The 26,644-nt window shown below is 43.9% G+C and overlaps 1 protein-coding gene across 5 annotated transcripts in view; it reads left to right on the top strand.

Moving 5' to 3' along the window:
- ERBB4 (erb-b2 receptor tyrosine kinase 4) overlaps positions 1 to 26,644 on the top strand; it is a 1,342,090-nt gene that overhangs the window by 1,307,100 nt on the left and 8,346 nt on the right. For 4 of the 5 annotated variants that reach the window (XM_068245390.1, XM_068245392.1, XM_068245393.1 and 1 more), the window contains 2 exons: positions 525 to 572; positions 21,569 to 21,872. In XM_068245390.1, the coding sequence (XP_068101491.1) occupies positions 525 to 572; positions 21,569 to 21,872 (352 nt within the window). The remainder of the gene's footprint in view (positions 1 to 524; positions 573 to 21,568; positions 21,873 to 26,644) is intronic. The other variant, XM_068245391.1, reaches the window with a different exon arrangement.

Here is a 26,644-nt window from a genome sequence, read left to right on the forward strand (position 1 = left end):
AATAAATAAGTATGAAGACCTTGCATATGAATAAAGACAGTCACTGCTTGGATTTATTAGCTTAAATGCTGTGTAAAATATATTCTATAAATAAACAGCTGTATTTACTTCTTATAGCAGAATGATGTTGATTTAAATTATCCATTTGTAAGAAGAGATGATTAGTATATTTTCTACAATGTATATATGCTGTAAAATCCAAGTGACCAACGCAACTGAAGTCAAGATCTGGTTATTCTTTCCTAAGCCTTTCCTGAGCCTTTGCTGTCATTATAACTGGAAGCATAAATGCTCTGGTATCTTATAAGCCGTCTCAGTTGGCCCAGTATTCGCTATGGGCAACCCTGAATTGAAGCTATTGGATTGAAAGTCCAGATGATTATTTTCTGTCATTGTATAGAAGTGTGTTGAATCCACAATGTGGAGTTGGGCTCACTGTGATGCATGCTAATTCTTACTATCTCATGCAGCTCATGAATTCTTTTCATTCTTACTCCCATCATTCCATTTCTCTTTCCTATCAGAGTGAAATTGGACACAGCCCTCCTCCTGCCTACACCCCTATGTCAGGAGTAAGTATTCCACTGTGGCCTTTATTCTTTGTCTTGACTCTGACCCTTTGGTTGTTTTCTGATTTGTCCTACTATTAGTCATACCTAAGTGGCTGTGCCTTAAAGGAATCCTAAACCCAATTGAAACAAATGAGTTTCATCTACTGTATCTGGGGCTTCGGTCAGCCCCCTGCAGCCATTATGTGCCCTTGACGTCACTCCAGATCCTATGGTACCCCGTCCCCAGCTAATTTTGCTTTTGCCGACTCGGAGTTGGCGGGACAGAACGCATATCATTACACGCGTTACCATGGTTACAGGATGCTATAGCGGGTGTCAACACCTACAAAGATACGCTATGGCGCCCTGTAACTGTGATAACGCATGTAAGGATCCGGGAGTGACATCTAGGGCACAGGATGCCTTGCAGGGGGCTGGTAGAAGCCCCAGGTAAGTGAAACTCATTTTTTTTCATTTGGGTTTAGGTTTCCTTTAAGTCGACATTTGTAATAGTAAAGAATCTTGTTGGTCCAACACAACACTTGTTCTGATCACTATGATTTAGCTGAACTATCCCTACCCTTCCTCATTCTTTGTCAGCCAAGCTACTTATTAATTTATTCATTATCAGTATTATTCGCTCCTTAGTTTCTATACACTTCTCATGTCTTGAAAACCCAACTCCAGCATTTGTTGTTTGTTTGTTTTTCTTTTTGTTACTTTTTGTAAGTTTGAGGAAGAGATAGGATTTCTGATGTTACTGTTATTGCTGTGGTTGGATAACTCAGAGGGCAGAATCCTACTCCATTCCTAGCCACCAATATACAGGGCTCTAGGTGAAAAACGATTGAAACATGGAAATCTGATGAGGGTTCTAGCTTCTACTATTTAACCTAAAAAGGATTTTTTTTCATTGCAGTTTCAGCTTTGATTGAAATGATAATCACCTGCTTCCTGTTCCTGAAACTTCAGCACAGGAAGTGAGGGCAATTCTTCCCAGTAAGGACATAGTCAGCATTGATGTAAAAGAGGTTTTAACTTTTACCGATACTTCTCAGAAAAAAATAAAAATGCACCTGTTTTTATGACACTAGCTGTTATTATTTAGTGTTCCTCTAAAGCTATCAATGCAGTGCAGGTTCAAAGCACTTGACAGATCCTTTCTTCATGTCACCTTTCTGGAATACTTGCATTAGGAGTTTACGGTCTAGCATGGGTGGGGAGGACAATGTCATGCTGAAGCTAGGATGTGGTGCGGCCCATTTGCATATAGGATACAGAAGAACGGTACATAAGGCCAAAATATGTCGGGCAACCTATGTAGGCTTACAGTTAGTTAAAGAGGAAATGTAATGCCAAATAGCTGAATGCAGTAAATTTTTCGGGATGCCAACTTTTACGTTACACACTCTGTTTTCAGACAAGAAAAGGATTGTGTGCTGCACTATCCACCCAACATATGCATTGACCACAATAAGAATTATAGAACCAGAGGAAAGAATGATCAAATCACAGCACCATCTGTTGGAAAGTATTTCAATTACAGCTTTATTTCAAGATATTTTAACCACATAAAACCATTTAAATACAGGAATAATAAACCTCATCTTTAGCCATCCTTATCAAAGTATATATACTTATACATATATATATGTATATATATATATGTGTATATATATATATATATACATATATATATATATATATATATATATATATATATATTGATATATACAGTGGCTTGCAAAAGAATTCGTCCCCCTTGAAGTTTTCCACACTTTGTCACATTACTGCCACAAACATGAATCAATTTTATTGGAACTCCACGTGAAAGACCAACACAAAGTGGTGTACATGTGAGAAGTGGAACGAAAATCATACATGATTCCAAACATTTTTTACAAATCAATAACTGCAAAGTGGGGAGTGCGTAATTATTCAACCCCCTTAATCAATACTTTGTAGAACCACCTTTTTCTGCAATTACAGCTGCCAGTCTTTTAGGGTATGTCTCTACCAGCTTTGCACATCTAGGGACTGAAATCCTTGCCCATTCTTCTTTGCAAAACAGCTCCAGCTCAGTCAGATTAGATGGACAGCGTTTGTGAAAAGCAGTTTTCAGATCTTGCCACAGATTCTCAATTGGATTTACATCTGGACTTTGACTGGGCCATTCTAACACATGGATATGTTTTGTTTTAAACCATTCCATTGTTGCCCTGGCTTTAAGTTTAGGGTTGCTGTCCTGCTGGAAGGTGAACCTCCGCCCCAGTCTCAAGTCTTTTGCAGACTACAAGAGGTTTTCTTCCAAGATTGCCCTGTATTTGGCTCCACCCATCTTCCCATCAACTCTGACCAGCTTCCCTGTCCCTGCTGAAGAGAAGCACCACCAGAGCATGATGCTGCCACCACCATATTTGACAGTAGGGATGGTGTGTTCAGAGTGATGTGCAGTGTTAGTTTTCCGCCACACATAGCGTTTTGCATTTTGGCCAAAAAGTTCCATGTTGGTCTCATCTGGCCAGAGCACCTTCTTCCACATGTTTGCTGTGTCCCCCACATGGCTTATGGCAAACTACAAATGGGACTTCTTATGCTTTTCTGTTAACAATGGCTTTCTTCTTGCCACTCTTCCATAAAGGCCAACTTTGTGCAGTGCACGACTAATAGTTGTCCTATGGACAGATTCCCCCACCTGAGCTGTAGACTTCTGCAGTTCGTCCAGAGTCACCATGGGCCTCTTGACTGCATTTCTGGTCATCGGTTTCCTTGTTCGGCCTGTGATTTTAGGTGGACGGCCTTGTCTTGGTAGGTTTACAGTTGTCATACTCCTTCCATTTCTGAATGATCGCTTGAACAGTTCTCCGTGGGATGTTCAAGGCTTTGGAAATATTTTTGTAGCCTAAGGCTGCTTTAAATTTCTCAATAACTTTATCCCTGACCTTTCTGGTGTGTTCTTTGGACTTTAGGGTGTTGTTGCTCCCAATATTCTCTTAGACAACCTCTGAGGCCGTCACAGAGCAGCTGTATTTGTACTGACATTAGATTACACACAGGTGCCCTCTATTTAGTCATTAGCACTCATCAGGCAATGTCTACGGGCAGCTGACTGCACTCAGACCAAAGGGGGCTGAATAATTACGCACACCCTACTTTGCAGTTATTTATTTGTAAAAAAAATGTTTGGAATCATGTATGATTTTCATTCCACTTCTCACATGTACACCACTTTGTATTGGTCTTTCACGTGGAATTCCAATAAAATTGATTTATGTTTGTGGCAGTAATATGACAAAATGTGGAAAACATCAAGGGGGCTGAATACTTTTGTAAGCCACGGTGTGTATATATATATATATATATATATATATATACGGTATATATATATATATATATATATATATATATATATATATATATATATATATATATATCATAGTCACGGTTCAATAAGAACCACTTCAATTATAGAACCCCGGTTCAAAGTGTATAAATTAGGAGGTATTGCAGCCTAGAGAGTCAAAAAGTGCTCAGTGCCAACAGTAAAAAAACATTTTGTGCAAAAGGGAAATCACTGAATACATATAATCCTTAAACATACAACCTAAACCTACTAAAGTGCATATCTGAGTGGAGCAGCATACAAATGTACTAAACAGTAGTGCTGCAGTACACTGGAATGTGGATACAGTGATACTACACCTGGTCCATTGTAAAATGAATGCCAGGTTTGTAGTCAGCAGGTAGGAGGTCCGGGTAACATCACTTAGGATTGCCCCACAAGTATTGCGGGAGTCCACACCCGCTTTCTTAAGGGCTTGTATCTGTATGTAACGCCATATACTTGAATGCAGTAAATGATTCAGGATGCCAACGTTTACCTTATACAACCTGGTTTCAGCATCAGAAACACTTCCTGTAGCTATAAATTGCTGTGTATTGGTACGCAGCCCTGCTCTCCCACTGAGGCTTATCCTAGGCTGATTATTATGCAGAATTCTTCCCACGACCATTTTGGAAGGCCAGCTATGTTGCTGGATTGGCTTCAGAACTCTGAGTACACAATCATTCTGCAAAGTCACACCTGAAAGGACTAAAGATGTTATTTCAGACATCAGGAAGAGGAAAGAGGGCAAACACTGACTAAATAATTTATAAATAAATATTGTAAGAAAATATAATTGTATCACCTATGGTTTGTTTTTGTTTAGTTACAGTTCCTCTTTGAAGTGTAACTGAGGCAGAATATGCCTCTGTGTCCTTTCCTTACCTCTGTTGTCCCCCCCCCCCCCACACACACACACACACAACAAATTGCTGACAAGGAGATTGTCAGCATTTCAGTACCAACAGGGATGCCCTTTTCATGAGGGGAACTCCTGCAAAACACCCTCTCAGGTGTCAGGAATGCCCCTTCCCCGCCTCACCCCTGCCCTCTGTGTGCGCACAGTAAAAACGATGCATGAGGGAAGTTACTGAGCATGCCCAGAGCTCAGGCCCTCTTGTGCACTGTTCTCAGGGACGTGCTGTAACCCCAGAAGTACTTCCAGGGTCACGGCCATCTTGAAAATGTTTTATTTTTTTTAATCCTGTGGCTGTAATGAAGCGCGGAAGCGCAGCCGCTCGCTCTCAGAGTGGGGCGGCTGCTTCCGCATCCAGCATGGCGGCGCCGCATGGAGGAGCCGCCGCACGCTGCGTGAGCAGCGGTGAACGCGGAAAGGCGTGCGGCGGCTCCCGCGGCGGACACCAGGGAGAGTGCTGGTGTGGCTGGGACTCATAGTCCACCAGCATTGAGAGTGACGCGCGCGCGCACTGAGGCAGGGCATATATGACAGTCAGAAGTGAGTCAGCTGACCAGGCTGGTCAGCTGACTCTGGCTCCACTCCTCATTGGTCCAGCACTTAGGGAGGTGCTGGAGAGAGGCCTGTGTATATATACTGCCGGCTCTTCAGTTGCTGGTTGTCTGGCGTTGCGAACACATACGTGGGAGCACTCAGACCTGTAGTCAGATCCTTAAGTGTGCCGGGACCAGCTGAAGCTGTAATCCTACACTTAGCTAGATTCTGTTGATAGCTTAAAGTACTAGTTTGATTGTGATTATCTGTTATGACCCTTTGCCTGCCTGACTATCCTCCTGAACTCTGATCTTGTACCTTGCCTTTCTGATACTCTGTTGCCGAACCCCGGCTCGTCCTTAGACTCTGCTTCTGCCTCCTGATTTTGTACCTCGATATATCTGATACCCTGTTGCCGAACCCTGCCTGTACCTTGACTCCGCCTCCGCCTTCTGAATCTGTACTTAATCTGTCTGTGTGTTTACGACTTGGCTTGTCCGACCTCGAGAACCGACCTTACTATTAGAGGCGGTTCCCTGTCTTGTTAGTGACACTACCTCCAGAGTGTCACTCTCAGATAATCCTTCCTACTCTCAGCCTGACTCCTCCCGCCTTGGAGAGTTCAGGTCTTCGGGAGGAATCTGTGCAGTACTCCTCACTGCTCTGAGGCCTAGTCCTCTCAAGTGTTACTGTTATACCAAACACTACACTCTACTCAGGTGAACAGAGGTTAGCTGGTATATCGGATTATCGGTGATACTGCAGATCACTTATAATCTGGTATACATCTGTATTCCCAGTGATACTGCAGATCACCGGTAATCAGATCCTCTCTGTGCTTCACCGTTCATTACAGTGGCGCCTCGAGATTCAGAAGATAAGCTGCATCAGGTAGTATATATTTTTAATTTTTTTTTAAAACACTGTCTCATGTTCTCTAATGATAATCTACATGAGGTATGCTTTAATTATTATGACTGCTTTTCATGTTTTACGTCTGTTGGGCTTCATCATGAAGTTACTTTAGAGGAGACTTTATTGGTTCAAAATTCAGCTTTTGTTAAAAATTAATCTGCACAGGCATGGCCCTAACTTCCTAAGTTATCTTCTGAGACTTTCAAGCATCTCACTTGGGGATAGCATAAGTGATCTGGCAAACCTTGTCTGGACTACATAAAAACGTCTGCTTTGAAGTACCATCTGTATTTTTTGGACTGTAAGACTCACTTGTTGTCCCCTAAAAGTGGAGAAAAAAGTGACTGCATCTTATAAGGCCAAATGCAGGGAGTTTATGACTTGTGAACGCCTGCCAATACGAACCTCCAAACTGCCGCAATATTGGGGGGCTCCCTGTACCGTGTCCTTGCAGTGGAGGACACAGGGGGACAAATGGAGATCACAAGGGAGACACAAAGGGGCATAGAGGAGGACACAAGGGAGACACAAAGGGGTATAGAGGTATACACATAAGGGACACAGGAGGACACATGGTGGACACAAGGGGGACAGAGCAGAACACAGGGAGACACAAGAGGTACAAGGGGGCATGAGGTACAAAGGGGGCATAATGCACAAGATGCCCCTTCACCATGGATGCACCAGGTTTAGTATATATTTTTTTGTCCTCTAAACCTAGGTGTGTCTTATGGTCAGGAACGTCTTATAGTCCGAAACATACGGTATGTAGAATTTGACTCCCACATTTGAAGCATTGGAAATTATACTGGGGGCTGCTAAGACATGAGTGATTGCAGTTGCATGCAGGTTCCACAGCAGAGTGAGTGTGTGTGTGTGTATGTGCGTGCGTGCGTGTGTGTGCGTGTGTGTGTGTATGTGTGTGTGTGTGTGTGTGCATGTGTGTAAATTCAGCGTAGGTTTGGTTATTTAAAAAAAACAAATGTTCCTACTAAGAGTGCCTGATTAAAGCAAATGAATAATGTGGAAAGTAAAGTTAGATCAATTCCTCAGTAGCTGGAAGCCCCTGGCTTGTCCAAATACTCCCCAACTGCTAGCATAGTGGTTATCTTGGTGACAACCAGGGCTTGTGAGTGCCCTTTTATCTCTGTCAATCTACACTTCCTGTTGTTCAGCATACTATACCATTTGCTGTCTTTTATTCTTAAGGTTTTAAGTCTCTCTATATTTTCCTTATGTCTGAGGTTTACTGTAGACACTATGGTGCATGCCAGTTTATGAGCTGTATATGGCTTAATAGATCCCTCTGGAATAAAAGCTACATACAGCTGCTCAGTTACAGTTATCTGGAATGTTAATTAGTAATAATTTGCAATGACAGCTTAGGAATAATCTCTGTACAGACTTGCAGCTAAGTAATGTGCTGGATAGTCTAATCTATGGGGGAAGGGGCAGATGAACAGGACACACCTCCCTGCTAAGACTACAAAAGAAAGACAACAGCATTTAAAGGACCACTATCATGAAAAAAGTAGGCAATTAAAATCTGGCAGAAAACAGGTTTTGCGCCAGTCCATCTCCTCTTGGGGGATTCTCAGGGTTTTCTTTGCTTTCAACAACATTTCCTGAACAGTAGTTACAAAGTCTGACTGACAAAATAGTGTGCAAGTGAGTAGGGAGGCTTTCTGGTATCTTACTGTTTTGACAGTTAAACTGCTGTTCAGGAAATGCTGTTGAAAAGAAAGAAAAATGAGGAGATGGACTGGCCCAAAACCTGTTGGTTTTGTCAGGTTTTAACTGCCTACTTTTTTTGTCCTTAAAGAGGAACTCCAGTGAAAATAATGTAGTCAAAAAAGTGCTTAATTTTTTACCATAATTATGTATAAATGATTTAGTCAGTGTTTGCTCATTGTAAAATATTTCCTCTCCCCGATTAACGTTCTGACATTTATTACATGGTGATATTTTTACTGTGGGCAGGTTATGTAGCTGCTGCTAGCTGTTTTGGCTGTTAGAGACAGCTGTAAACAGCTAATTCCTGTCTGTGAACATTGTTACATTGTGGCAGTTTGCCCAGAGTACCGCAGTACTCAGAGCTTCTTGTGGGAGGGGTTTCAGCACAAAATCAGTCATACAGCGCCCCCTGATGGTCTGTTTGTGAAAATCATTATATTTCTCATGTAAAAGGGGGTATCAGCTACTGATTAGGATAAAGTTCAATTCTAGGTTGGAGTTTCTCTTTAAAGGGAACCTGAAGCGAGTAAAATTATTTAAAATGATGAACACATGATGTAGCTAGAAATGAATGTTATATACTAATCTGACTGTCAGTTCCTCTCAGAAGCTCACCATTTTCTTCTTACAGTGATCCCTTCCAGTTATGACAAGATTTTGTCAGAACTGAAATATACCAGTTGCTGTCAGTTATATATCAGTAGCTGTCAGTTAAAACTGAATGTGCAAGGTAATGTCCATGTTTCCCTATGGCTCAAGTGGGCAATATTACAGTTTAACAGTGTGCTGACCAGGAGGCTGTTATGGGGTAATGGCCATTTTTAAAATGGAGGATAGAGAATTTCATTGATCACAGTGTACAAATGGGATGCAGGAGAGGAGAAAGAGATTGATTAGCAGACTACACAGGAGGTAAGTATGACCTGTGTATGGTTATTTTGACTTTTAATTTTCAGTTCAGGTTCTCTTTAAAGAGAGTCTGAAGCGAGAATAGACCTCGCTTCAGACCTCATATATAGCAGGGGCACCTGTGCCCCTGCTAAAACGCCGATATCCCGCGGCTTACCGAGGGTCCCTGTCCCCGCAAATCCCCTCAGTAATGCGGGGGAGCGCTTCTGCATTGGGGCAGGGCTAACCGCGTATCTCCGCTTCTCCCCCGCCCCTCTCAGTCTTCCTTCACTGAGAGGGGCGGGGGAGAGGCGGCGATGCGCGTCTGATAGACACGCTGGGAGGCAGGGCTGCAGCCGTTAGCCCTTGCCTCCAGGAAGGAAAATAAGCGACCAAGGTTTGCGGGGGGTGGGTTGGGGGGTCAGGGACCCTCGTTCAGCCGCGGGATATCGGCGTTTTAGCAGGGGCACACATGCCCCTGCTATATATGAGAGCTGAAGCGAGATTTAGTCTCGCTTCAGTGTCTCTTTAAGAAAGAGTGATGCAATCTGGAGAATCATCAATAAAACATCATCAGTAGTACTGCAGGGCATGTTTTACCCAAGGTGATAATGCACAATCGTCTGAGGTGATAAAACTCTGGCACGTGTAGGTAGCTCAAGGCATTTTTTCCTGAAATACCTTCTAGCATTAGTTGTTTGAGAGGCTGCGTTACATTTTAGCTGCCAGTTCTTCATGGCGCCTTAAATGAATTTCTCCCGGAAATCAAACAAATTGCCACTCAGCTTCTCCTCTCTTTCATCCTCTTTATATAACCGTGCTAAATTTCTCTATTTATGAACTTAGATAAGGCAAATTAAATTCTCCTTTCCAGCTTTCACACATCCATCAAAATATCACTACCTATTAGTGTATAGTGTCTTGGTCATTAATAGCCTACCTGTAACCTTGCTGTCAGAATCGAGAAATTCTCAGCTATTCAATACTTGCTGAACTGTGAGCTCTGCAGAAGCTTTTGTCACTGGCCATTATGTGTCATGTAATGGTGAATGGCAGGAGTAGGAAGAAGGCCATTAATGAGTGCAAGAGTACATTTATTTAGTGAAACTATTACCGATTCATTTCTATCCATACAGTAGTTGTAGCATTCCACTTTGTTGGCTTTACAACCCCATATTTGCAAGATGTCAACGTGCTGCGGCAGTAAATGGGAATAAACGGTAGAGAAAAATGGGAATATAAAACGAATAAAGAATAGTTTTAGCCCAATGTGAATTTTTTTTTTTTTAAAGCAGGATTGTCAGCCACAAAATCAAATTCCATTTACTCACTGCTCTATGTTTAATATGCAGCCTGCATTGCAGCCATGCAATTCAAGAATTCCAATCTAATCATAAATGTTTCTGCTGTAATGATTCTTATCTCTGTCAGCCTAGCTCTATTTGGTACATTGCCGACAAGAAGGAAGCTTGTCATCTCTCCTCCCACATTGCTGCTTCTCACTGATTGGCTAAGGGCAGTTCAGTGTGAAACTGCTGAAATATGATCTATGCTGTGCTCACATGTGTTTACAAAGCAAGCTAGATATGACAGTGCAGTTTCTAGGAGGACAAAAATAAAAGAGTAAGGGAGGAAATGACATCAAGATGGTTTCAGTAAAAATGGAAAATGCCTGAAACAGTTTTCTGTTTATTTACTAAATACAATTCACTGAAATCAAAATGTGGACAGTACAATACATCTGTTATGTAAGTAGAGCAAGTATTTATGTATATACAGTATATGTGTTTTTTCCCCGGTATAGTATGGCTGTCTCTGCTGCTTTAGAGTAGGATTCATGCAGGCGAGATGTTGCATCAAATATTAATTAGAGAAGGATATCATATGATTACCATAACACCCTGATGCTTGGTTGTCTTCATAAACAGAACACAAATAGCATTAGACATCGGACAGTTTATTAGCAGAAGAACCCTGGAACGTCATTATTATAGAGTGTCCGGCACCATCACAGAAGGGATGGAGAATAAGAAGAGTGCACAGTAATTGAATCAATCAGTCATTTGCTTTCTGATGCTGGGCCCAGGCTGCAGGTCAGCAAGTCATCAAAAGCTGTGGCAAATACACTAATTACTACTCTACAGGACAAAGCTGTTAACGCACAGTGGTGATTAACTATCTGCTCGCCAAGGCAGTAGAAGCATTCTCCTTCACGTAAGGGTTTTTCAATAGACCAGTACAAGCACAGGACTTTGCCAAGTTCAGCCAACTATAACCAACTATGTTAAAAAAACACTTGGTAAAAGAATGCTGTATATTATACTGGTGGCAGCTAAAAAATTTGCCGGTTATAGACATGTAAATTAAAACCGGAAAGGTACAGGGTTATTTACATTCTAGAACTGCTGATTAGAAACCAGCTCGCTGGATAAAGGACCACTAAAGAAAAAATATTGATATGCTTCTACTTCTATAGTTATACAGTAGAAGCAGCAGAACAAAACACACAATATATACTTTGCATAAAATAAAAATACTCCGCCAGTGGGCGGAGCTACATCCAGTGCGTCTGACGTTACCACGATAGGAGAGAGGCGGCGGTTTGAATCGGGTCACAGAGCGGAGGACCATAGCGCGGCCACACGGGAGCCCTGGAGAGGAATCGGGACGCCGTTTTCCATACCGAGACGGGACTAGCCCTTTTGTTGCAACAGACTCTGCTGTTGGTCCATGTGATGTGCCTGATCACCAAGAATATATACGCTTTATGCTATGTTGTGATCTTATGTTTTTATATGATTGGAAACCGATTACTGCAATATTAAATGGAAGTTGAAGATCTACAGTGCCAGTGAGGAGTTGTGATTAATGCGATTTCTGAGCACAATTTCTGAGGTGGCCATCATCTGGTGAGCGAGCTACAGTGGAAGTTTATGGTCACGTGTGCTGCACTATTGTCACTGAAACACGGGTGGTGTGTGATTTTGTTATAACAGAGTTACGCTATGTGGAGCTTTTTGAATGTATTTTTTAGGAGCATCTGATGCAGTGGAGAGCGCAATTCAACTTTTAGTGATTTTTCTGTTTCTGGAACACTGTAATAGCAATCCCACCTTTTGTGAAGAGAACTTTCATTGGACGTGGTATTGAATTAATTGCTATCCTAAAGGTCTAAGGACAGGCAGTGCAGCTTTGTGTAATATTTTATTTTTAGATCTACTTACCTGGGGCTTCCTCTGGCCCCTTGCCGCCGATACATCCAGCGCCGCAGCTCTGCTCCCAGCCGCCGTCCCTGGGCCCCCGTCGGTGCAAAGGCGGACCTTGAGGCCGTCCTCTACTGCACCAGCACGAGCGCCAATCAAATCCACGTTGTCCGGAATATACTGCACAGGCAGTTGCACTCAAAACTACTGTGCCTGCGCAGTACAGTAAGGACCACTCCAGCAAAAAAAGTAGAAAAAATTAAGCAGTTGAAATCTGAATGACAGGTTTTGGAATAGTCCATCTCCTCATGGGCGATTCTCAGAGTTTTCTTTGTTTTTAAAAACATTTTCTGAATGGCAGTTACTAAGTCTAACTGACAAAATGTTATGCAAGCTAGTAGGGAGGCTGGCTGGGATCTTACTATTTTGGCAGGTAATTCAGGATTCTGCTATTATTATTATGTATAGTAAAATACTTCAGGTTCAGGGAGCAGTAACAGTGGGTGTCTTGACTAGGGCACCAGAATAGCCTGAAAAGCCCCTTTCCATAGGCATAAATGCCAGCCTAATCATGGACTGCCACTTGAAGATTTGTCATCGGAAAGATCTTTTAGTTTCTATATTACACTTTGTATCTGAATTCCACCTAATGTATTTACACAGTCTTAGTAAGCTGGGTCTCCATCAGACAGACTTGGTGCATGTGGGCAGCAGAGCACAAAAGCTGATAGCTCTCAATAAGAAGGTGTTCATATTGATATAGTAAAATCCTGATCATGGCGATCACCATCACAGCTTTAGACTCTCCCTTATATTATAACTCTTCCCTTTTCTCCTCGGTAACAAAGTAGATACAAGATATGACAGTCCATTATCTACTTGTTCATGCTATCTCTGAACAGTTAACATGCCCATTATACTCGATGAGTGATGTTCACATTTTTCTAGCAGCCAGAGTCATTTTTAGACATACTAAAATTAAGCACTAAAGAATCACTCCTATCTTTATGCAACTATTAGATACGTCTTTGGTTTGAGCATAAAGTGAAAAGGTCAAGAGATGCACCCAGCCAGCTATTAATTCTGGCACCTTTGACATAATATGCTATTCTGACTAGCTTCCAAGGGAGTGGCAGGTGGTATCATTGTGCTAGTTAAAGGACCTCTATGTAAAATTTAACATACATACACTTAAGATATACTTTTGTCCCAGAGTAAAATTCACTAGAAATCACTTTTTTCCTGTTATGGCACTGTCACTTACAATAGGTAGCGTAAATATGACAAATCTAAAGTAGAGTAGTCCATCTCCTCCAGGGGGATTTTTGAAGTTTTCTTTGTTTTCAAAAGCACAGCGGTTGCTCAGTCCAATTGTGGAAATAGAAACACACTGCACTTCCTGGGAAGTATACCAAGATACTGGCTAGCCTTCCTATTCATTGCACACTTTCTCCAGATGTAACACTCCTCATTCAAGCCCAAAAGATCTTTTCTTGTCTGTATTCATCCCCAAAATATTCTTCCAACATCCTTATGGTTTGTTCACATGATTTGTAGTAAACAGTAGATGTTCAGCAATATTTGTGGGGAGTACACTGTGGCTTTTTCCCTGCTAACCTGCCACACATACCATTACTGTTCAGTCATTTCCTAATGATGAACCTTCACTTGCTTAGAAGTTAGTCTGAGTACCTTTGTAACCTTTTGTATTAATAAATGCCTTGCAGTTGGAGTGATCTCTGTTGGGCAAACACTTCTGGGTAGGGCAACAACAGTCTTAAATGTCTTCCTTTGTACACAATCTGTCTGGCTGTTGATTGGTGGGGTCCAAACTCTTTAGAGATTGTCTTGTAATCTTTTCTAGCTTTGCGAGCATCATCCACTACTTTCTGAGATCCTCAGACATCTCCTTTGTTCAGACGATAATAGACATCCACAAATGTGTTGTATATGTTAAGGTTTGATGGATTGCCATAAATAAAACAGGGTCACTCTCAATCACACCCTATTGTCATCTCATTGATTATAAACACTAAACTTTTCAATTTCAACTTCCAATGTTATGATAGTCAAAATAATTCACGTATCTGCTTGGCTTTCATCTGGTACATTTGACTGCTCCAAGTATGCGTTACAAATAATATACAGAGCTGACACTTTAATTCCAGACACCTCTAAGTCTCAAAGCCTGTATACTGTAGAGCAGTTATTGAAATTAGTCTACACACAAATGTCAAAGTGCAGTATGGCCTTGGAAAGCTCACACACCCTGTTTGGTTTAAGTTTATGGTCAACTTTCCCCCCCCCCCCCCGATTCCAGGACAAAAGTGAAGCAAGCCAAAAAAGGTGTACCACACATATCTTTTCTTTTCATTGCCTATACATATTATATTTACCCACTTTTAACTACTGTAAGATGGGCGTGGCCGCGGCAGCAGCCCCAGGGCTGCCTAACGCCACTTGGCGTCAGGTCCTGGAGCCGGCTACTGAAGGAAATTGTGCGCAGGGTACGCACGCATCTTCTTCTCGGGGGGCGGAGCTTCGCCCCCTCTTCAGTCTCCGAGTGGCTATTGCCGCTCGGGCAGAGGCGTAGCTAGGGTTTTCAGCGCCCGGGGACAAAGACTATTAATGCGCCCCCGAAGGTGAAGGGGCGAGGCCAAATGTGGGCGTGGTTATGGGTGGAACCAAATGTACATGGAGGTTTGCAGGCTCACGCTCACCCACCCTCCCTCAGTATGTACCTTCCAGCATGTTCCAAGACAAATTCAGCAATCATGAGCCCCCCCCCATCAAGACAAATTCCGCAATCATGAGCAAACATGAGGCCCCCAACATGACCAACTCAGCAATCATGAGGCCCCCAACAAGACAAATTTAGCAATCATGAGGCCCCCAACAAGACAAATTCAGCAATCATGAGGCCCCTAACAAGACAAATTCAGCGATCTTGAGGCCCCCAACAAATCATGAGGCCCCCAACAAGACACATTCAGTAACCATGAGGCCCCCAACAAGACAAATTCAGCAGTCATGAAGCACATAAATAGACAGCATTTCACATAAATAGGCAGAATGCCCCCTTAATATGATAGACACCTCTCACCTGGCAGCAGTTCCCCAAAATACACTCAATCTGACAGCAATGGTTCCCCCAAAATAGGTAGCCCCAGGTCTATAGGTGTCCCCAGAATAGGTGGCCAGCAGTATAGATGTCCCCAGAACCGGTAGCCAGGGGTAGAGATGTCCACAGAACAGGTAGCCAGGGGTATATGTGCCCAGTATATGTAGGCAGGGGTATGTGTCCCCAGTATTTGTAGCCAGAAGTATATGTGCCCAGTATATGTAGCCAGGGGTATATGTGCCCAGTATATGTAGCCAGGGGTATATGTGCCCAGTATATGTAGGCAGGGGTATATGTGCCCATTATATGTAGGCAGGTGTATATGTTCTCAGTATATATAGCCAGGGGTATATGTCCCCAGTATATGTAGTCAGGGGTATATGTCCCCAGTATATATAGTCAGGGGTATATGTGCCCAGTATATGTAGTGGGGGTATATGTCCCCAGTATATGTAGTCGGGGGTATATGTGCCCAGTATATGTAGCCAAGGGTATATGTGCCCAGTATATGTAACCAGGGGTATATGTGCCCAGTATATGTAGCCAGGGGTATATGTGCCCAGTATATGTAGCCAGGGGTATATGTGCCCAGTATATGTAGCCAAGGGTATAAGTGCCCAGTATATGTAGCCAGGTGTATATGTGCCCAGTATATGTTGCCAGGTGTATATGTGCCCAGTATATGTTGCCAGGTGTATATGTGCCCAGTATATGTAGTCAGGGGGTTATATGTGCCCAGTATATGGAGCCAGGGGTATATGTAGCCAAGGGTATATATGCCCAGTATATGTAGCCAGGGGTATAATATGTGCCCAGTATATGTAGCCAGGGGTATATGTGCCCAGTATATGTAGCCAGGAGTATAATATGTGCCCAGTATATATAGTCAGGGGTATATGTGCCCAGTATATGTAGCCAGGGGTATATATGCCCAGTATATGTAGCCAGGGGTATAATATGTGCCCAGTATATATAGTCAGGGGTATATGTGCCCAGTATATATAGTCAGGGGTATATGTGCCCAGTATATATAGTCAGGGGTATATGTGCCCAGTATATATAGTCAGGGGTATATATATGCCCAGTATATGTAGGCAGGGGTATATTTCCCTAGAATAGGTAGTCAGGTGTATATGTGTCCCCAGTATATGTAGGCAGGGGTATATGTCCCAGTATATGTAGGCAGGGGTATATGTCCCTAGAATAGGTAGTCAGGTGTATATGTGTCCACAGTATATGTAGGCAGGGGTATATGTCCCCAGACTAGGTAGCCAGGTGTCCCCCCCAGTAGGAGGGGAACAGCGCAGATAAGAGGGAGAGCTGTGCGGACGGCGGGGAAGGGGGGCAATCTCCCCCCTCCTTCCCTCACCTTAGGTGCTCTCCCTCCCTCGCTCTCCCCTCCATTACTGTCCGGGTGGCTGGCAGCGGCGGGCGGAACTTACCTCTGTCTCGTCGCAGCGCCGGATGGATCTGCCGCTACTCTGGTCCAGACCAGAGCAGCGGCTGTGCACCCGAACTTCCGGCGCTGGAGCGAGACGGAGGTGAGTTCCGCCCACTGCGCCAGCCACCCGGACAGTAATGGAGGGGAGAGCGAGGGAGGAGAGCACCTAAGGTGAGGGAAGGAGGGGGGAGATTGCCCCCCTTCCCCGCCGTCCGCACAGCTCTCCCTCTTCCCTGCGCTGCTCCTTCCCCCCCCCAAAAAAACAAACCCTGCAACTCAGCTGGGCACCCTTGGGGACCCGGCGCCCCGGGGCACTTGTCCTACCCCGACCCCCCTAGCTCCGCGCCTGCGCTTGGGAGACTGTTAGGCGGCGTGATCGCGTCTATTTACACAGTGCAGCGCTGCGCTCAGCAGCAGCGTTGCACTGGAGACAGCCGTGTGACACGGCTGTTACCCTGGGGGATAAGAGAGCGATCGGCTCTCATAGGCAGAAGTCTATGACAGCCGATCGCCAGGATTGGCCGGCTGGGGGGAGGGAGGGGTTTGCTAAAAAGGAAAACATTAAAAATGAACACAAAAGCACACATATAAATATTTATTTAAAAAAAATAAACAACTGGGGGGCAATCAGGCCCCACCAACAGAGAGCTCTGTTGGTGGGGGGAAAAGGGGAGGGGGAATCACTCCGGTGCTGTGTTGTTCGGCCCTGCAGCTTGACCTTAAAGCTGCAGTGGCCATTTTAGTGAAAATTAGCCTGGTCTTTAGGGGGGTTTACCACTGTGGTCCTCAAGTGGTTAAATACTTTTATGGTGCTTGTCCACAGTGCTTGTTTTCTCCTTCCCCATTCCCCTTAGATAGGGCACCTGATGTTTGCAGTTTGTGAAGTGGACAGCCACAGGCTTGTTGGTTCTCTTTTTCAGAGGTTGAATAGCAATATAAAAATATAAATATCATTATTTTGAAACCAAAAATGTTTTTTGAACGGGTTAGTGGTGTTTCTTATATAACCTAAACCACACTGATATCTCAACAGAATTCCATGTCTCAGTTGAAGTATCGATTTCATTTGAAAATGTTCCCACTGGATTGGTATGCAAATAAAGATACACTAATGAGCACCTTGCAAATGTTGCATCCACCATTTCGGCAACAGCCTGTTCTGTTTGAGACCTTAACCACTTGAGGACGACGCTAATTGAAAAATACACACCGTTTTGATGCTGATCTGGCTGGCAGGGCATAGATTTAAATTCGCTGACGCCGCGCATTCTCACCGCTTTCATCGCTCCCGACGATCTCGCCACAGTCACTCGCTCTGCCATCTCTATAACAGCAGAGCTCTGTGAGCGGGTCAGAAGCAAATTTCATTGGCTCCTGACCCTGTCTGTCAACATAAGCAACTCCCATTGGCTTACATTGATAGACAGGGTCAGGAGCCAATGAAAGTGGCTCCTGATCGGCTCACAGGAACTCTGCCTTCATAGAGATGGCACAGTGGGGGGCTGAGGTTCCCAGCATGCGGCGTGGACATTGGTTGCAGTAGGTATGTGCGGTGATTCATCGGTGTTCCACTGTTTCTGGTACAGTGAACAGAATAGGGTCTGTAAAAACAGGATAATAATCCTGATTCAAAACTTCCAGTCTGTAAGATACAAGCTCAAGTCTGTATCAATGCTTAGCTACTAAGTTAAGGAATTACAAACACAGTTTCTCTATCTCCTGCCTCTTCCCCCTCCCTTGCTTGTAGAGTCGTGAGACACAGCCTGGGGGCTGGAATTATTTGTCTGTGATCTGTCCACACAGGAGCAGCTTGCTAGCACATAAGGATTAAAGTATGCCAGCCAACTAGCCAAGTACATCTGTAGGTAACTTTTCTTCAATAATAGCACCATCATTTGGACAATCTGCTCTGCTTAAAAACCTCTGAGTTCTGTTTGTGATGTTTCCATTTGGTTCCTATCATTGCTGAACTAGTTAGCCTTAATTTTATCACTTGAGTTAGGCAATAAATATCTAAAGCTCGCCATACAAACATCAATTTTGATCACCCAAATTTTAAGCTGGAGCCACCACTGGGCAATAGTTGGTCAGCTTGTGAGATAGCTTTTTGTCATGCTTGATGGTGCCTGAGGTAGTGCTATAAGTCTGTACATAGAGGTTTCCCCATACCTATCTTATATGAGTGAGAGGCAAATCTTCAAAAGTCATTCTGATGCCTGAAGGTTGGAATATGTTACAGTATTCTCTAGCCAAACACTGACAAACTCTGGAAGATGTACAGGTTCACCTCTACATTTTGTCTGCCCTAGTTTCAGGCCATTGGCTGCTTGCAATGTGAGTAAGTAAAATGTTGAAACAGAATAAATCTTTAAAGTCACTGTTAGCTAAAATGATACATCTCTATTTAACAATATTATACTGTATGTTGGAGGATCTCTCAACTACGTTTGTCTTGTCTTCACTGCACAACTTGGATGGGTTTTTACATTAACAGATTGGTAATTGTAGACAACAGTTGTAAAGTAGTGTTTAACCTCTAACCAAACTTCATGTGGAATAGTGGCTCTTGTACTGCAGTGGCTTGAAGATTGTAGACATCCAGCCTTACAGATGTTCAGCAATTAGTTCTGCATGGTCAGGCTTATGAGTATGAACTGTGCCACAGGCTGTTAAAGCAGGACATGTTGTGATGTATGACGCCATGGTGCAAGCAGGAGGTATTGTTAACTCTGTACAGTTATGTGTGCAACGTACAAAGTATGGGAAATGGGGAAATAGAAAAGATAAGTGATCACTCGCCCAAATGAAATTTTTATTTGTTGCTTTAGACTTCAATTGCAAAATGATTCGACTTTTATTTCCATGGTTAAAAAAATTGATATTTGCAAAAAATTCTTCTTTACTATTTTTACTACTATTATTATTATTATTATTATTATTTTTTTATGATTCACACACTACAATGAGGAAAACAATACACAGTTGAAATAAAATACTGTATATCTTTATTTCAAAATCAAATATCATAACCAGACATTGTACCATTGTGCCAGGAACAAAATAATGTACCATGATAAATGAGGTATATAGCTGAATATCATTTGTAGTTCATAAATGAGTTAATAAGGAGCTCTGCAGCAGGGACATAGGATCATAGAGGCCCTCACTCGTATTGGACCAAACACAAGGGCTTTGTTATTGTGCAGACCTGAAGAAGCAGGTGAGGGCCCTAAAAATGCGTTGTATTTTTTTAGTGCTTAATAAAAGTCATACTTCCAGTTTTTGCTGGCCTATTTCTACAGGAGAAGTAAGACCAACCCTACCTGTCCTTTTGAAACTGTTTTCAAGTGTTTACTTTAGCCTAAACAAACATAATGTCATTAAGTTACAGTAGTTATGTTAATTAAAATAGATAGGTAATATAATCTCTTACCCACTCTGTTTTAAAAGATCAGGCAAATGTTTGATTTCATGAGGGCAGCCATCTTTTTAGTTGAAAGGAGGTGACGGAGCATGAGACACAGTTCCAACTGTCCTGTATGCTGATTACCTCTCCCAGTTGCTAGGCAACGTGAATAACAACATAGGAAATCCCATCATGCTTTGCACAGCATCAGGGGAAAAAAGCCCGGCAGTTTTCTTTGATGGGTGGAGCTAAAAATACAGCTAAAAATGATGCTTTGGTAAGAAGAACAAAGTTCTGATGCTGTGAAACTGTTAAAGAAAAAGTAGATTTTTAGTCCGGAGGTTCAAGTTAAGCATACCCGACACCTCCAAAATTGTTCTATGCTGTGGGCAGTGGCTCTGCGTATGGGGGGGCACAAACTACACTCTTACAAGGCTCCAGGCAGCAAGTTTGTAACGCAGGAAGCAGTTGGTGAAAGACCTCTCAACCAAGTAGTGATTTATCTGACATCGGGTAATCAAGAGATTAATTACCTATATATAACTTAAAGAGAATCTGTATTGTTAAAATCGCTCAAAAGTAAACATACCAGTGCGTTAGGGGACATCTCCTATTACCCTCTGTCACAATTTCGCCGCTCCTCGCCGCATTAAAAGTGGTTAAAAACAGTTTTAAAAAGTTTGTTTGTAAACAAACAAAATGGCCACCAAAACAGGAAGTAGGTTGATGTACAGTATGTCTACACATAGAAAATACATCCATACATAAGCAGGCTGTATACAGCATTCCTTTTGAATCTCAAGAGATCATTTGTGTGTTTCTTTCCCCCATGCACTGAAGTTTCAGGCTGCTCTTTTCTTCCTGCAAACAGCCTTGCCCTTGTTTGTAATTCCTCAGTATGTGAAAGCCCAGCCAGCTCAGAGGACAATTTATCCAGCTGATTAGAGCAGCTTCTCTCTTCTCTCTTATCTAAATAACACACAGGCAGTATGCATAGAGGGGCCAGGAAGGGTGAGTTCATAGCAGAACCACAACACTGAAGAACTTGGCAGCCTTCCAGACACAGGCCGACAAGTATGACAGGGGAAAGATACATTGATTTATTACAGAGACTGTCATAGTAGAAAGTGCTGCAGTTAGCCAGAACACATTAGAATAGCTTTTGGAACATGTAGGATGATTAAAAACAGGATGCAATTTTTGTTACAGAGTCTCTTTAAAGCTCTACAACTTAGTGCCTACAAAGAAAGGACTTGCGAAGCATCTGTACCTAGGGTTGGAGTTAATGTTTTTATTCTACGGGAATAAATAACCAGATGATGCTCTGGAATTGAGGCAACCTAATCTAGTTTAAAACACGTGTAGTGGCCTAAAATTTTTACGAAACAGTTAAGTCACATTTGGTATGTTTTGTTTTTTTAATATATTGTGGCAAATTAGTAAATCAGAATTTTCCTTTTTTCTCTTTTTACAGAATCAGTTTGTGTACAGAGATGGAGGCTACACAACTCAAGAATCGGTGAACTTGCCCTTGCCATACAGACCAGCTGCGTGCCCCATACCAGAGGTTCCTACAGTGCAGGGTGCCACTGCAGAAGTGTTTGAAGATACCTGCTGCAATGGAACTCTACGTAAGCAAATTCCAGAGCGGGTTTCAGAAGACAGCAGCTTACAGAGGTATAGTGCTGACCCCACTGCATTTGTACGAGAGCGCAACCCACGAGGCATAGCAGGAGAAGATGGTTACATGACTCCAATGAAAGAGAAGCCCAAGACAGGTGGGTTATCATCATTAATATTACAAAAAAGTGACAGGAGCTGAATAATGTTATCTTAAAGGATGTATTGCAAAACCTTTGTGTACAACTAAGACGTTCATATAATTAAGCTGCAAGAAGATTTGGGCACAGGGTAAAGCAGATAAAAGGCTCACCTTGCTCCTGCAAAAGCCCTGGTGGTGTTAATTACTATTACCTTCCCAGGTCGCAATGGATAGTGGGTAATGATGTAATTTGGCTTACAGCTATTGCTGGAGGCTGAATTACAGTATTTTTATAGCAAATTGTGCTCCATCTTTTGGTGGTACCCAAATGGCTCACTGAATGCCGCTGTAGCCGTAATTCTTGTTATGGAAAATCTCGGGCACTTTTTCTTTTATAGCACTCCTAACTAGGAAGCACTTACTCTTATACCAGAATAACTTATGTTGCCTGTGTACAGCATAGCCAGCGGCAATAGGTATGTTACCATTGTGCATCATCTGCTGTACCACAACTATTCTTCAACCCCATCCACACGTGCACATTGCATGCTGCCCCCAGTTTATGCTTCCACCTTTCATGAAACCTCTTTTCACTAATATCACCCCCATCTATCTTACTATGGCCCGGGTCGGGCTCTCTTGCCTCTCCTAAAATGGCCACGTAGCGTGGATCGGGGGGTTGGCCCTAGAGCTGCGCAGCCACACTCACGGCTATGCGGACTGCGCAGCTGCGGCCAGAGCAAGCGGCCATTTTAGGAGAGGCAAGAGAGCCCGACCCGGGCTGTGGGGTCGGGAGCCTGCCCGGGGGGCTAATGAGCGGGGGGACCTGGAGGATCAGCACAGAGGGCGCGGACGGCGTCCTCCGTGCCTTAAAAGATGAGGCAGGTGATTAACTTTTTTTCCTAATTTCGCCTTGTAAGTCCTTTAAGGCAATTTCTGAAGCATATTTTGTACTGAAGTCTCAGGCACCAAGTTTTGTGGTCAGTTGTGAAGCCCCCATATAAGCTATACTAAACTAGTGGAAACATTTCAAACCTTGTTATTTTTTTATATTTTGTTTTTGTTTTTGTTTTAGAAAAGTAGCAGAAAAAATGCTTTTATACCTTGTGCAGTGTCAATTTGCACCAGTGCTGGTCATCTTTAACCATCATTTAATCTATTAAATATTTTTCCCACATCAATTGGTGAAACTTTTAACATTTAGGTCGCATTCACAGTGGCAGGTTGCGTTTTAATGCAACATTAAAGTCGAAAAGCGTCTGCGTTTAGAGGTAAAGCACTGCAAGCAACATTTTTTCAACAACTGTGACTATCCCTTTGTATTATCATTGCAGTGCAGTACTCTGCGTTATAAGACTTTATAACCCAGCTCTGCAACGTCCCACTGTGAATGCGACCTTAAAGTGACAATACTCATTTTAATTAACAATTGAAGAACAGACCGTACAGGGTCCTCCCTCTCAAACACTGTTAAGGGTAGTCATACACTGGTCGATTTGCCATCAGATTCGACCAACAGATACATCCCTCTCTGATCGAATCTGATCAGAGAGGGATCGTATGGCTGCCTTTACTGCAAACAGATTGTGAATCGATTTCAGCATGAAACTGATCACAATTAGTGTTGGGCGAACATCTAGATGTTCGGGTTCGGGCCGAACAGGCCGAACATGGCCGCGATGTTCGGGTGTTCGACCCGAACTCCGAACATAATGGAAGTCAATGGGGACCCGAACTTTTGTGCTTTGTAAAGCCTCCTTATATGCTACATACCCCAAATTTACAGGGTATGTGCACCTTGGGAGTGGGTACAAGAGGAAAAAAAAATTTAGCAAAAAGAGCTTATAGTTTTTGAGAAAATCGATTTTAAAGTTTCAAAGGGAAAACTGTCTTTTAAATGCGGGAAATGTCTGTTTTCTTTGCACAGGTAACATGCTTTTTGTCGGCATGCAGTCATAAATGTAATACATATAAGAGGTTCCAGGAAAAGGGACCGGTAATGCTAACCCAGCAGCAGCACACGTGATGGAACAGGAGGAGGGTGGCGCAGGAGGAGAAGGCCACGCTTTGAGACACAACAACCCAGGCCTTGCATGAGGACAAGAAGCGTGCGGATAGCATGCTTTGTACCACCATGCAGTCATAAATGTAATAAAGATAAGTGGTTCAATAAACAGGGACCACGCGGCAACGCTAACCCAGCAGCAGCACACGTGATGGAACAGGAGGAGGCGCAGGAGGAGAAGGCCACGCTTTGTGAGACACAACAACCCAGGCCTTGCATGAGGACAAAAAGCGTGCGGATAGCATGCTTTGTACCGCCATGTAGTCATAAATGTAATAAAGATAAGAGGTTCAATAAACAGGGACCACGCGGCAACGCTAACCCAGCAGCAGCAGCAGCAGCAGCACACGTGATGGAACAGGAGGAGGCGCAGGAGGAGAAGGCCACGCTTTGTGAGACACAACAACCCAGGCCTTGCATGAGGACAAAAAGCGTGCGGATAGCATGCTTTGTACCGCCATGTAGTCATAAATGTAATAAAGATAAGAGGTTCAATAAACAGGGACCACGCGGCAACGGTAACCCAGCAGCAGCAGCAGCACACGTGATGGAACAGGAGGAGGCGCAGGAGGAGAAGGCCACGCTTTGTGAGACACAACAACCCAGGCCTTGCATGAGGACAAAAAGCGTGCGGATATAGCAGCAATGCTTTTTGCCGCCATGCAGTCATAAATGTAATACAGATGAGAGGTTCAATAAACAGGGACCGGAAACGCTAAACCATCCCAGATGTTCATCGGTCATGTTACTTGGTTGGGGTCCAGGAGTGTTGCGTAGTCGTTTCCAATCCAGGATTGATTCATTTTAATTTGAGTCAGACGGTCTGCATTTTCTGTGGAGAGGCGGATACGCCGATCTGTGATGATGCCTCCGGCAGCACTGAAACAGCGTTCCGACATAACGCTGGCTGCCGGGCAAGCCAGCACCTCTATTGCGTACATTGCCAGTTCGTGCCAGGTGTCTAGCTTCATGCCCGGTTTCAGGTCCAGCGGTGCCAGCCACAAATCCGTCTGTTCCTTTATTCCCCTCCAAATTTCCTCCCCTGTGTGCTGCTTATCCCCAAGGCAGATCAGCTTCAGCAACGCTTGCTGACGCATGCCAACAGCTGTGCTGCACTGCTTCCACGATCCTACTGCTGCTGGTGCTGGGTTAGCATTTCCGGATGAGGTACAGCTTTGAGATGCGTTGGAGGAGAAGGAGTCAGAGAGGTAGGTGCTGCTGTTGTTATCCAGCTGTTTGCGGCGTGGGCAACACCCGCGCCGTAGCAGGTGAGGATTTGAGGAATCGCTGCCAGGCTCCACAAGGTTCACCCAGTGCGCGGTAAGGGAGATGTATCGACCCTGGCCGAACGCACTCGTCCAGGTGTCAGTGGTGAGGTGAACCTTGCAGGCAACGGCATTCTTCAAGCTTCGGGTTATTTAGCTGACCACGTGCTCATGCAACTCAGGCACTGCAGAGCGCGCAAAGTGGTAGCGGCTGGGAACCACGTAACGTGGGATGGCCACTGACATCATGCCCTTGAAGCTGTTTGTCTCCACCACTCGATATGGCAGCATTTCGCAGGCCAGAAGCTTGGCTATGCTGGCTGGCTGTTACTGCCACGGCCCGGGGGTCATTTGCTGGCAATTTCCTCTTGTGCTCAAACATCTCAGAAACAGACAACTCAACCGTAGCGCTGCACACCGAAGGGCTGTTGGTTGTTGTGTTTGATGAACACTGGGAGACCTCAAGAGCACTAGTCCGGAAAGTGACAGTGTCAGCATCGTCTGATGTTTGTGAATGTTGTGAACCACGCAATGGCTGGGCTACTGCTGCTGCTGAGGCGGGTCTGGTGGTGAGTCTGGTGAACCCAAGGGAGGCAGTGTTGCTGGTGGTACCCTGTCCTGCCGCGTTTGCCCACAGAGTGGGATGTTTGGATAGAATGTGGCGGCTCATGCTGGTGGTGGAGAGGTTGTTAATACTTTTCCCCCTGCTCAGGCGGGTCTTGCACACCTTGCAAATCGCCATGGTAACATCCTCAGTGCAGTCTTCAAAGAAAGCCCAGACTTTAACTGGCTGAGGACTCGGACCTCGTGCGTGATGTGCTGGTGCTGCTTAACCCACTGCTGGACGCTTGAGAGGTCATCCAAGTAATTATCTGGTCCTGTTCTTTTGGATCTGTGAGGGTTGTTGTCCTGGACAACATGGGCAGTATTGAGTGGGTTTTCTTGGGTGCTCCCCTGTGGCCTGTACGTGAACCGTCAGGGGAAACACCTCTTCCCTTGCCCCTCCCTCTTTCACCGGATTTCTTCCTCATTTCACTTAAAGTACACGCTGACTGGCAGCAGTACAGTGGCAGTACAGAAATGCTATACAGTGGTGGGTGAGCGGTGTACCACTATTGTCAGCAGTGACACAGAGCACAATGCTATACAGTGGCGGGTGAGCGGTGTACTACTGTTCCCAGCAGACACAGAGTGGAAGTAAACACAATGCTATATAGTGTGGCTGAGCCGTGTACACAGAGTGGCATTAAACACAATGCTATATAGTCTGCTATATAGTCACCCCGAACAGGGTGATGTTCTGCAGAACCCAAACAGTGGCAAACACTGTTCGCCCAACACTACTGGGAGGGAACGCAGATTTTAGTACCTAAACACACGATACAACATGTTTTCCGGGGTCGGACTCTGAGGCACATACAGATGGTCCCGATCATCATCCTCATCATACAACTCTTC

This window comes from Hyperolius riggenbachi, chromosome 7, assembly GCF_040937935.1.
Source record: "Hyperolius riggenbachi isolate aHypRig1 chromosome 7, aHypRig1.pri, whole genome shotgun sequence".
Taxonomy (NCBI): Eukaryota; Metazoa; Chordata; class Amphibia; order Anura; family Hyperoliidae; genus Hyperolius; species Hyperolius riggenbachi.